This window comes from Sander lucioperca, chromosome 2 (genome assembly GCF_008315115.2).
Source record: "Sander lucioperca isolate FBNREF2018 chromosome 2, SLUC_FBN_1.2, whole genome shotgun sequence".
Taxonomy (NCBI): domain Eukaryota; kingdom Metazoa; phylum Chordata; class Actinopteri; order Perciformes; family Percidae; genus Sander; species Sander lucioperca.
Genome location: NC_050174.1, coordinates 30,072,867 through 30,086,410, shown reverse-complemented (window position 1 = coordinate 30,086,410; position 13,544 = coordinate 30,072,867). Strand labels below are relative to the sequence as shown.

Sequence of the window (13,544 nt, the reverse complement as noted above, 5' to 3'; positions counted from 1 at the left end):
AGAAAACAAATGCAACAAAAAAACGCTGCATCCAGATTACACAACGGAAGTTCTCCAGGCCTCTAGAGGGAGCAGCTAGTGGAACAGCTGGATTTTCGACCTCACGGGGAGAGAGAGAGAGAGAGAGAGAGAGAGAGAGAGAGAGAGAGAGAGAGAGAGAGAGAGAAACACTGCATAGACTGCATAGACTGTAAATATTAAATCTATGTTTGAGATATGTTTTCTCTCGTTTGGTGGGTGTGTCTCGGCTCAGGTCCCAGCTGATACTCAATCAGCAGAGACGTCTGTAAACTCGTGGTGATAAAACATTTAAAACTGCATCAGCGTTTAACGTTGACGTTTGTTTAAGCCACATGAGAGGGTTTAATTTCGAGGTCCGAAATTACTGAAGTGTAGGCCTCCTCAAGTGTAATATTGTGATTATACAACAACGGTTACCAACAAAATAAGTGATCAATCTGTATTCATATTGTGGAGCAATTCGCTCTTGAAATACAAAAAACAGACAGGATTTATAGTCCTGAATAAATCCCGCCCACACACAAAACTGCTTTGCTAACTCCAAAGTGTTGTAAGTAAGACATCTGCTGAGAAAGTTATTGTATTCATTAGCATGATTGCCGTACTGTTTAGTTCACAAACATCCAACACACCAAAGTACAAACACATAGCGGACCAGACGCGAGCTTTTATTTTGAAAAGCCGAAGCTCGGGGACAGCACCAGCCGGGAGGGCATGAGACGGGAGCATAGACTGTAAATTAATAATATATTATGTTATTAATAATAATAATAATAATAATAATATGAATTTAATATCGGTTAATAACGGTCGAAAATCCAGCTGTTCCACTAGCTGCTCCCTCTAGAGGCCTGGAGAACTTCCGTTGTGTAATCTGGATGCAGCGTTTTTTTGTTGCATTTGTTTTCGGGGTTTGTGTGCTTTTCTTTTTGCATCGTTTCATATTTGCAGCGCGTTTATGTATTTGGTTGTGTTGTGTGTATTTGCAGCACGTTTATCTATTTGGTTGTGTTGTGTGTATTTGCAGTGCGTTTATGTATTTGGTTGTGTTGTGTGCATTTGCAGTGCGTTTGCTGAATGCTGCGCATGTGTTGTCAAATTAATGAAGTTGTTTTCTTAATTTGCTCTATTTGCGTGTGTTTTCTTAAGTTGCAGGGCGTTTGCCCCTGTCGGCCACCGTATGATACCCCCAAAGAAACAGAAGTTTTCAGTCATTATAGTGGAAAATTAAATCATAAATGTAAAGAAATGGGTTATCTGTGGCCACTTGATCAGGATTACCGAGGGGACCAGATGGATTTCATATCAGCAGTGAGTAATAGGTTTGACAGTGACGGCCTCAGCCTTCAGAGTGTAAAGCTAAGCAGTATTAGGGGGAGGTTTAGAACTGGTGTGCCTTGCCATCAAAAGGGGAAGTATTAGCATGTTTTTCATGGTCTGATTTAGAACTAGCTGTTCAAGGATAAAGGATATCTTTATTACCCCAGAGGGGAAGCAAGGAGAACCAAATATTGTCAAATCGGATAATTCAGTTTTCATATCAAGTAAGAAATTTGTTTTGAGGTCAATTCAGATTTTCCTGTTACGTAACCACCACTAATCTGTAGATTGCAAAAATGCCTAATAATAACTATAGATTGTTACCAATTAGCCATGGTTGGAATAGTGTAATAGCAGTTCAGTAGCTACAGTATGAGTGGCTCTATACTACAGTGTTTTAAAAGCATTTGCAGTCCAAGGCTGCATTAACAGCCACCAGTGAACATACAGTATGAGTCATGTCAGAAAGTGTGTGTGTGTGTGTGTGTGTGTGTGTGTGTGTGTGTGTGTGTGTGTGTGTGTGTGTGTGTGTGTGTGTGTGTGTGTGTGTGTGTCTTTTCCCCCCCATCACACTTGGGTGTTGTAACACATAAGATGGTCTGAAATAAATACTTTAATTGACTTCAGGGCATGGATGTGAATTAAAAAAATACAGAAATACAAAATCAAAATGTTACAAATGTAAGATGACATTCCTGATTGATTTTTGACTAAATGTTCAAGTTTATGGCTGTAATCATGTATAAAGAGCCATTTTCTCCAAGTGAAATCAACTTATATAAAAAATAGAAATAGAATAAAATGACAAAAATAAATAAAATAGAATCTTTAAAGGGGTGATAGAATGATTATATAGGGTATTTCACACTGTTCCTTAAGGTCTCCGAATAGGGTATGTAACATTGGTTGGGCAGAAAATGGCCCGGGTGCTGTTCTGTGCTCCCTAACGCAACCTTGTGGAATAGCACTAGAAAGAAACGAGAGGTTTTCTCCCTTATATGGTATGCTCATGAATATTTAGATAAGCTGCGCGCTGATTGGTTGGTTTACAATGAGCAAAGCACACACACACACAGCCCCTCCCCTCTGTACACACCGCGTCTCCATGCCCCCCCTCCCCCCGCCCCCACACACACACACACACACACACACACACACACACACACACACACACACACACACACACAAACACAGCACAGCAACACAATCCGTAGACATGCCCAGACTTGCCCGGCCACGGTCAGCGCAGCGGCCACAGCACCGCAACAACTCACACTGTAGCTAGTTTAGTCTCTCACCGCCGGCAGGCAGCTCCACAGCAGCTCCAGCAGCACACAGCCCGTTGCAAGTCCTCTGCACCGCCGCGTTAGATCCACAAGTCCCGCTCCATTGTCCGATATCTACTCGTTCTAAACACTTTTCTCTTTGTGTGCATGTACACACATGGGCCAGTATTCAGCGGCAGCAGCTCCAGCAGCAGCTCCAGCAGCACACCGCCCGTTGCAAGTCCTCTGCGCTGCCGCGTTAGATCCACAAGTCCCGCTCCATTGTCCAATATCTACTTGTTCTAAACACTTTTCTCTTGGCCAGTATTCCGTTGTACAGCCTGGAACACTACATTTACGACCGTGGTTTATTTTCAATATCCTTGAAAAACTTCCAAACTTTCTTCTTTCTAAAGTACACAGCGCAGCTAGCAGCTAAACTCATGTGTGAGATCTACGTGACCTACATTCAAAAGACCAGCTGGTCTCAGACCAGTGGTCTGTAGCTATGTAAATTCTGGGGCGTAACAAACGTCCAAACCAGAGCCAATTAAGGTACAGCCACCGAGTTGACGTCAACTATTAGCTTCGTTGGGATTCGCCCGTTTTCAGCAGCAGTTTCAAATTGTGAGATTTGCATAGGAAAGAGGTGTCAATGGGATTTTGAGGTTCTCTGTATGCCTATTTTACCCACCGAACTGTCAATATTCAACTATGACAAGGTAAACTCAGTTTTGCATTCTATCACCCCTTTAAAAACTAGCATATGTTGTATGATTGTATTTATGTACTGTATTTAATTAACTCTCAAATGCAAAATTTACTTTCAAGCCTTTTTGTGTGTGTTCCTAACAACCAGAGCCTGAAGTGTCATCTTCAGATTGTTTGGTTTGTTCGACCACCAGTCCAAAACCCAAAGATATTTAAATTAGAATGATATAAACAGAAAAACTGAAAAACGCAGCATATCTACTCGTTTGTTGAGAAGCCGGAACAAGAAAACAAACCTGACATTTTTGCTTGATAAACCAATGATCAAAGAATGGCTGTTCAAATGTGAAACAGGAATCACCAGAATAAAACACACTGTTGCCTCTTGTATCTAAAACATTTATATATCTGAAGAAGACCTGAAGCAACATGACACACTTATTAATATTGATTCAACCCTCTGACAGCTTCAGTACTGTGTTCTTGTAAATAAGTGTAAACGTTTTTATGTAATAGTGGATCAAAGTGTGAATTTACTCAGTAAGCTTTTTAAACATAAAAGCCCAACAGCAACTGTTGTAGACAGAAAATAATGTGTTTTTCAGATAATTGCATTCCTTTTTTCTTTGGTTTTTGCACATCCACATTAACACTCCTATCTCCCGTGTCTTGATCCCTGCACAGAACCAGAGCTGGATGTACCTGGGACCCTGGACTCTGTAGCCCGGCAGGTCAATGAGACTGTCCTCCGCCGTCGTCGCAGAGATGCCGGGGAGGACGACTACAACATTGAAATCCTGCTGGGAGTTGATGACTCAGTGGTTCGGTTTCACGGCAAAGAGCACGTGCAGAATTACCTCCTCACTCTTATGAATATCGTAAGTCCCTGCCACTTGTTTTTGTAACTTTTGTTTTAAATACTCCTGTTGCAGTCAAATGCACTATGAAGCTGAATTGTCTATATGCACTGGTTTTCGTGCTTGACAGAGTTTAACAGACACTAGTGGATAACAAAAAAATCTTTATCTTCTTTCAAGAGTGCTGCACTGTGGGTCAATACCAATACATATGGTTGAGTGGTTATATAAAGCTGCAATTTTTATTACGCATTGTAGGCTCTATTGATATAGAAGAAAAAAGCTTACTAAATACTGTGGGAATCCAGAGCCACAATCCTCTCTCCACTTCCTGTCTGATATCTGTTTCACTATCATTCTCCTTCACTATCTAACATTTATTTCATCAGTCTTTCTAAAAACAATTAATGTGTTAGTCAGATTAGTATCCGTATTCTAAAATAAAAGAGTATCTGCCGGAGCTCTCATCGGAGCTTTCATCGTTGAACAACAATGATTTTGTAAGCGTACAAAACAATACAGCTGCCATGAAAGTGCACCAGCACAGTAGCCATGCATTTACATCATCATAACTTGGTTTCTTTCATTATTCATCCATGATCCATCAACTCTCTCTTCTGGTATTTTTTTTTATTTTTATTTTTTTACTTTTTCGCTTCATCTCTGCTGTCTCAAACTGTTTCTTTCCATTCAGCCATGTCTGAACTAGTCACATCCGTTTGCCTATAGACTCACATTTTCTTTTAGCCTCCTTACGACAATAGTTTTGATAGTTTTACTGTATGGCTAAGTATTCAGTACTCACATCCATATTTATATTATTTAAAGGTGTAAAGGAGGCAGGGGTAACTACTTATCCAAATTAGTTTGTTTTTTTTAAGTCATATTGGATTCAAGTTTTTAACATTAAACATGTCTTCTGAGAGCTCAGTCAGTATTAGTAAGCACTCAGAGCTCTATTTCCTAGGGCCAGAAACGATACAAAGGAGGCTACACTACCCTCTAATCTGCCATGACAGATACTGAATGTAACTGGTCATGATTTGAATATGAGCCGTCAGCATTAACAACAGCCTCTCTCCTCCGAGTCCTCTGCTGTGGTTCAGTGTTACATACACAGATCTTGGATGATCATGGACAACACACTGTGTTGGGGAGTCTATAGTCGCCTACATATGATCGGTGGTGAAATCACTCTGCGCTGGCTGATTTTTTCCTATGGGGAGAGCGGTTGGAGAGAACTCAGAGGAAGCGCTACCCGTGGCGTGGCGCACCAGCACCGCTCAAAATTGCCGCTGAGCGCTGCGCTCAAAGTTCAAATTATTTCTAGTTTGGCCTTGGCCTTTCAAAGTGCAAACAAAACTAGAAGCAATGATGACATACTGTATATCTGCATTGGACTTTGCCTCTGTGCCTGCAATGTGCTTTTCACCCTATCTTGCAGCTTTACCTCTAATTAATGCATCTGTGTGGAGTTTTCCCCGTTGTCCGTGCACCAGGATACCAATACGGCCCTCTCTGGAAATGAATACCTCTGTACAAACACAAAGGAGTGTGCCATTACATCTCAAGCAGGGGTTATCCCACCTTTTGTGTGCATCTGTTTCCGATGTAGTCGCACCTCACCAGGGTAATTTAATCAAGATACCTGGCCCTTCATTGGCATTTGACAATTGATTCAGGCGATCATTTGCCTCTGGAGGCAGATTAGAATCACAGTGTTTACTTGTCAAGTTGTCACAGAAAAGCCTCTCCAGTGGTGGAAGAAATTGGCCATATGTGTGACCATTTGCTGGCTGCATGGCGAGGCCTTTAATGACACATTTTAATGTATATGGAGGAGCAGGCAGAATACTTTCATCACACTGTTTCAATGCTGTATATACAAAACTAACTTTTCTTCACGTTTCTGGAGCACAAGCGGATAGCTGACAGGAATATCTCAACTGTTGTGTTGAATAAGGTTGGGAAAAAAGGCGCTACGTAACGCTGATTTTTCCGTGTCTATTTTTTCGCTAAGCAGAAACTCAATAAAAAGCCATTTGCCAACACTAAATATAAAAAAAGCTAATTAACTAATTAAGTTGCTGTGAGCTGTAGGCTACATTCACCACTTCTAAACAGAGCCAGAACATAACCTACTCTCAGAGCATATTCCTCCACAGTGCTGTGCAATGCAAAACTATCTCGGAGCTGACCGGGCAAAGACAGCAGTTTTCATCAGACTCACCCTGGGTCCGGTTAATTCTACTGCTAACTTATAACACTAATAACATCACCGTCGCCAAAATACAGTGTAGTTGTCATGCGTTTCCTAAGATGGCATTGTCACAGAAATGTTTTTTTAAATCCCTTTAAATTCCCCTTGCAAAGATAATCCTTTCAAATGCAAATGTTTAGAAGCATTGATTGCATAATTGTGTATGCACTCTTTCTTCGCAGTCCTTTACCTTTTGTCTGTATTGTGTTCTTGTGGGAAAACAGATGATTGGTTTCATTGAACAAAGCAATAAAAAAAAAAGCTGCAACAATGAAAACTTGTCAAACTGTAATTTTGACTCAGTATATCAGAAGTTTGACTTTCTATCTGACATTTTTTTAATTTACCATTTGTATTTATTGTGTTGTTATTCCTTACTTTTCATCTATTCTTTTCTTTTCCTGGCATAAATCGTCTTCCATAGTTTAAAAATAGCACCTTGAAGGTTGAGGCGTGGACCACAAACCACAAAATCCCCGGTTTGTGTCCGGCCAAGGACCTTTGTTCCTTGTCATTCCCCATTTCTGTCTCCTCTCGTTTCCTCTCTCCACTTGTCACTATAAAAACTTTAATTAAACTTAAATTCATCTTAATTAAGCATTGGCCACTATCTGCTCTTTTATTTCTCTACATGTATATGCATATCCAGATGTATATACTGTATCTAGAGTGCGTTTCTCTCTCACTCTCTCTCACTTTGTTGCCATGGCCGGCAGTGATGATATTATGAGGTTATTTATGGTGTTTACCAGCAGAGGTCCCTTTGACAGGAAGCAGCTCGGCCTCTGAACAGTGATTACTATGATTAAAAACGGTGTCCGGTTCCTGCCATGTCTATATTTATATAATATAATATATATATATATATATATATATATATATATATATATATATATATATATATATATATATATATATATATATATGATGGAATGGATCAAACACACTATCAAATATTTGAGAATATGTATCTATAATTTTGATTTTCTAGGCTTGTTTTTTATTACATTTTATGCTTAGATTTCTTGTCATTTTTTTGACCTGTCTGGGTCTCGCACCATTTCTCTTCTTGGATTTTTTTTTCACTGGAGACTTGACTAAAGATTTTGGCTGCTGCTGTTGGATCTGTTTCAGTCTTTGGTGTACACATAAAAAGACACAAAGAGGAATACAAATTGCTACCCCCAGTGGCATCAGCTTTCTGTCTCAGGCTGACAAACATCAATATATATATATATATATATATATATATATATGTATAATGGAGTCCAGTAAAACACCACATCTCATTACAGGCTCAAATATTACCATATAGTTACGTATAAATCAACGCTTATTCTATGACACAGTGTAAAGTCAACATTAGAGGCATCACAAAGGTACAATTTGTTGAATAGTTGTAGTATTGGATTTATCATCATGTGAAAATGCAGGAAAAAAGTGTTGTATGCTTGCTACTGTGGTATTATCACAGCAGGTAAACAATGCACTGAGGTAGTGGTAGGCACATGTACTGTATATGGACACCTGAACATTAAACCCACGTCATTTATAATTCACGTTGGGTTATAAGACCTTGCTCACTCTCGTTGTACCAGTTCATCCCAAAGGTGTTGGATGGGGTTGAGAGGTTGGGGCTCTTTGCAGGCCAGTCAAGTTCTTCCACACCAAACTGGGAAAACCATTTCTTTATGAATGTGAAATTGTGCACAGGGGAGTTGTCATGTAGAGACAGGAATGAGCCCCACAATGTTGGAAGGACACTATTGTCTAAAATATCACTGCATGCTGTAGCATTTAGATTTCATTTAAGTGCAACTCAGGGAAAAACACCAAACCATGAAAAACAGCCCCAGATCAAAAGTACAGAAAAGCATGTGAACCGGGATGTCCATATACGTTAATCCACATCACATACAGTACAATAGGCTATTATCATATTCCTTCAGTAGAATATAGAGAAGTTAGCCACTACTAGGACAACACAACCAAATCTCCAATCAAACTGACAGCAATTAGAGTTGTATTGTGTTTTGACATGAAGAAGAATTAATTCTTTTTTTAGCTGTTTTGATCAGTTTTGCTATTTTCAGGGTTTAACCTGTTTCTCAAAGAAAATGTGTTTCTCTCCTGTAACTTTGGGATTGGAAGTCTGTTAACTGATGCCTGTCTTGGAGCACATCAGTACTGACAGCTTTCATACAGTATGACAGACACACATGCACACGCTCAGTGTTTCTTTGTCTGCAATGACTCGTTTCTGTGTGACTCCTGTGTGTCTCATAGGCAGAAAATACAGCAAGAGACAAACCTCAATGCTGCCAGTTTAGCTGTGATGAGACACTGAATGATATTAGAAAAAAATATTAGAACTTTATATCATTATTCACTATATGATACAGTACACCATGTAAGGAAAGTACATTAGTGCACTGTTGCATTAATGTCTTATTAACACATTATTAGCTAAGATTAACCAGAAAATGAATGCATTCATTTTAGACAGGCCTAAAAAAAAACTAGATAACAAAACAAAAGAAAACAAAAGTTCCAACATGAAGATCAGCACTTGAGAGGACTACAGAAAAGTGCTGTTGTTCTTGAACAGATTACACACTAGACTAGTGAGTTTTCAGAAGGACATTTCAGCTGAAGACGCGATCAAATCAGTGGTATTGATCGGTGACCCCATCATTCCCCTGCTTCCCTCTAGATAGAAGAGATGTATTGTGGCAATTTTGAGCTATGGATCAGTGTACATGAGCCGGGAAAAAAAAGAAACGTAAGGCCAAACACATACAGCAAGAAGAATTGGTCCTAATGTGTAAATGTGTGGAAAAAGCTGTTAAGAAGTTGCTGTGATTTTGAGTACATCCTTATTACCAACCTTTGCAAGCGGGCAGATCAGTGTGTGGAAGAAAGACAACATATGTTGTAATTTTAGCTCGCAGTGCTGCTAATGCCAGGGGAGTGCTCTGCCAGTAGATGCGAGTTCATCAGGATCAGCAGTGTTTATCTTCTTCTTTTTAAAATAAAGCACCCATATGTGGCAGATTCAGCCAGATTGTTGCTTCATACTGCCGAAAAGCAGTTAGTAATGGTATCTGCTGGACTTGGAGTAATAATGCAGTTTGGCGCTTGTTGTCCTGCTCCTCCAGCGACATGGCACCCCAAGAAGTCGATAACATGCTCTGAGCACTCTGATTTTATGCTGCCTGAATAGTTTCCGTCCACCTCCTCTGCCCTGTGTGGAGAACTATGGCATATTGTGTAATGAGGCATTTAAACTCAGTGAGAAATCACTGGCCTAAGGAAAATGAGACCCACTGTGATACTGCCTGTCGCTTCAGTCCAAATGCTCCTGGTTGCTGCAGTAATGAGGTCTTCTGATATACAGTGTCAGAGACCATGCCATGATGTTGATTTGTTCACTGATTCGATTGGTGTTTACTGTTTACTGCTCCATCAGTTAGTGGCAAAACAACAGCGATAACGACACATCACACTGAGCCTGTTATATGTCAGCTGTCAATAACATGCATGTTGTCCTTGTGTACAGCTGTCATGACAGGCGTAACATCGCTGCAAACTTTACAATATAATGTAATATAATTAAAGGGGAAAATCAGCATAAATGCTGCCTCCCCCCTTCCAGCCTCTACCATCAACTGTCGCTGCCTGTTGCTGATTGGCTGGAACAATGTGTTTTGGCTCTTGCACTCCTTTCTGTTTGTTTTCCATTTACACAGCCAGGGTTGCGTATCAACATCGGATTTTTTTTTTTTTAACGCACACAGAAATACAGAGAGCTAGGTGACCGTGAGGAGATATTCACTAATTTTGACAAAAGTGTATTGGATCAAGCTTCTCAGCTACGGGCTTTTTTTGTCACTTTGTCCTCCATTTTCATAGCTTCCTCTTGAATGAGTGCTAATGTATGTGTTTATTAAGTTTGTTCTCCCAGCAGAATCCTAATTGCTCGTAATATATATCATATACTATAATTTCCGTGTTTTATACATTTGGATATTGACTGGATATCGGGGTAAAGTGAAAAACTAAAGAAAATTAAGAGACAGGCTCATATACTCTGCATCTTCAATCATATAAGTGAACATGCACATGGAGTCATTTAAAAGAAAATCCGTCAGTGTATTTAATATGTCCCAGATACCTACAGAGTGAGCAACGCTGATCCCTGAATGGGAAATTTGATCCCTCTGGCTGATTAAAAACACAACAGGTCTGTGGAAGATAATAGTGTTTAGAAAATGAGGTGTGAAAAAAAAGCTCACTTTATCTTTTCCCTCAGATTTAAGATGATGGGAAATGTTAGTCTGGCTAATCTGTGGAGAGTCCTTCACTGGCCAGGCTCACTGACTAACCCAGTTCTCCTTACATTACTTCTGAGGCTGCAGGGAGCTACAATGGTCTGAATTCTAATACACACTTCTTTCTTGCTCTTTCTGTTCCTCTATGCATCTGTTTTTTATTTTTATTTTAAAAGGCACAATTATCTATGAGGCTGTTCCCACTCTCACGTAAGAAAATATTTTAACCATCCCTGTGAAACATATCTTCCACTGTAGTGTACTGTACTGTACATAACCCTTAGTTTTCATAAATTCCAGACGTGTTATGATGGAAGAGACGTTGATCATGTATTCAACATGACTGGTCACTTTGCACTTTATTGTGGGTATTTGTAGTTATTATATCATTCTGCCGCTCTTTTAGATGTTATTGATGCTGGGCTTTGTACACTGGGAAATGTCAAAGTCGGTGAAAGTCAGTCACTAGTGACTATTGTTGAGCTTCTAGCCCATTGGTATTCACGTCACCCCCCATCTCCTTCTGTATTGTATGTCTATGTTGTTTTTTTTTATCTATTATATGCCTTGCTGTAAAACCAATTGACAAGGGAGTAAGAGACAAAATAAAGTTGAAAGTTGAAGGCTATGCATCTGAACGCACACACACACACACACACACACACACACACACACACACAGGTTTGTGGCACTATCTTTGTGGGGACCCGTCATTGACATAATGCATCCCCTAGCCCCTTACCCTAACCTTAACCATCACAACTAAATGCCTAAACTTAACCCTTACCCTAACCCTAACCATAACCTAATTATATCCCTAATCCTAAAACCAAGTCTTAACCCTCAAACAGCCCTTTAAACTTGTGGGGTCCAGCATTTTGGCCCCACAAAGCTGTCGGGACCCCACAAGTATACTGGACTCCCGGTTTTTGACCCCACGAATATAGTTAAACAAGCACACACACACACACACACACACACACACACACACACACACACACACACACACCTAATTATAAAACAAAACCTTTTTAACTCTATTCAGATAAAACAAGAGGCATTTTAAACATTCAGTTTTATTATAATGAAGGATGGAAGAATTTGATGATCTGGTTTTATCACTTCTGTTATCTGCAGAATCATAACTGAGCAACGATAATTTGGTTTTCTTCATTTTAATCAGTTACACGCAAATCGTAGGGTGTGAGTGTGTCTCTTGCATCTGGAGTCCTGCAAGTGTCATGTTACTGTGCTGTGTGTTATGTGCTGCTCCTACTGTTTTATCTGTTACTCATTGGGAGCGAGTAAATCAAAATAAACTTTAACAGACATATGTCTGCAGTCATTCGTACATCGAGGTATCTGAAAGTCAGTGAAAGCAGACTGTGAGACCTTTAAAGCTAATTTTCTCTGAAGTTTTAGTTTCAGGCAAACTTTATAACTGAACCAACTAAATATAGCTAATATAAACACAAAACCTCTAGGTCCTCTGAGCTTCTAGCCCATTGGTATTCACGTCACCCCCCATCTCCTTCTGTATTGTATGTCTATGTTGTTTTTTTTATCTATTATATGCCTTGCTGTAAAACCAATTGACAAGGGAGTAAGAGACAAAATAAAGTTGAAAGTTGAAGGCTATGCATCTGAACGCACACACACACACACACACACACACACACTCATCAAAGTAAAAGCTCCAATTATTTAGATGCTATTTAAGACTTATTTTTTTTCATTTTACTGTTATAGCGACGGTCATTTGTAAGGAACAAGAATGTAATGCTAGGATGCTCCTCCTCGCTGCATTCACTGACTCCTTCAAAAAGATGCAAATAGTGGTTGCACAGGTCTGTGATTACAATCATTTGTGCAGTGATTTGTAAAGAAATTGGAGATTGGAAGAATGGTTTGTTTCTCTTGCTCACTTCCTCTGATGAGTTGAAAATAGAACCCCAGAATGAACAAGATAGGGGGTGTAACGTGCCAATGATGCAGATGCCTTTAAAAAAAATGCTAATTGTTTGAGCTATTGACCTTTGATTGACTATGTGTGTCCACCTCCTTCTCAGGTGAATGAGATTTACCACGACGAATCCCTGGGAGTCCACATCAACGTGGTCCTGGTGAGGATGATCATGCTGGGGTATGCCAAGGTGAGTGTCACGGGCCATCTCTGTTGATTGGATTTGTTTCTGGAAAGCAATAGAAAAAAATACAGAAAATTATAGAAACAAAAAAACTTTTTTGAAGATGAATAATTTTAACATACAGTGCTCAGCATAAATGAGTACACCCATGCTAAATCACATACCCTTCACCATACCTAGAGATTGGCATCGGGTACTTTCCATAAAATCATCTCTCTCTTATCAGGATGCATAGTATCCAGAATACCATGCATCCTGATAAAGTTCCCTTGGCCTTTGGAATTAAAATAGCCCCACATCATCACATACCCTTCACCATACCTAGAGATTGGCATGGTTTTATTTCAGTTAGCCTAATAGCTGGTTTGATTTGCATTGAGAGATGATTTTATGGAAAGTACCCCATGCCAATCTCTAGGTATGGTGAATGGTATGTGATGATGTGGGGCTATTTTAATTCCAAAGGCCAAGGGAACTTTATCAGGATGCATAGTATCCTGGATCCATGAAATAACTGGCCTTTAAAAATAAAAATCTGCCTGCCTCTATGGGAATTTAACATAGGGGTGTACTTACTTGTGCCCCCTGTATTTTAAGGAAGAACATTTATTTATTCACGATACATTATTCAT

At 39.7% G+C, this 13,544-nt stretch overlaps 1 protein-coding gene across 2 annotated transcripts in view; it reads left to right on the top strand.

The window, feature by feature from the left end:
• adamts3 (ADAM metallopeptidase with thrombospondin type 1 motif, 3) overlaps nucleotides 1–13,544 on the top strand; it is a 154,164-nt gene that overhangs the window by 55,092 nt on the left and 85,528 nt on the right. For both annotated transcript variants that reach the window (XM_031305463.2, XM_035996018.1), the window contains exons 5-6: nucleotides 4,002–4,195; nucleotides 12,835–12,918. In XM_031305463.2, the coding sequence (XP_031161323.1) occupies nucleotides 4,002–4,195; nucleotides 12,835–12,918 (278 nt within the window). The remainder of the gene's footprint in view (nucleotides 1–4,001; nucleotides 4,196–12,834; nucleotides 12,919–13,544) is intronic.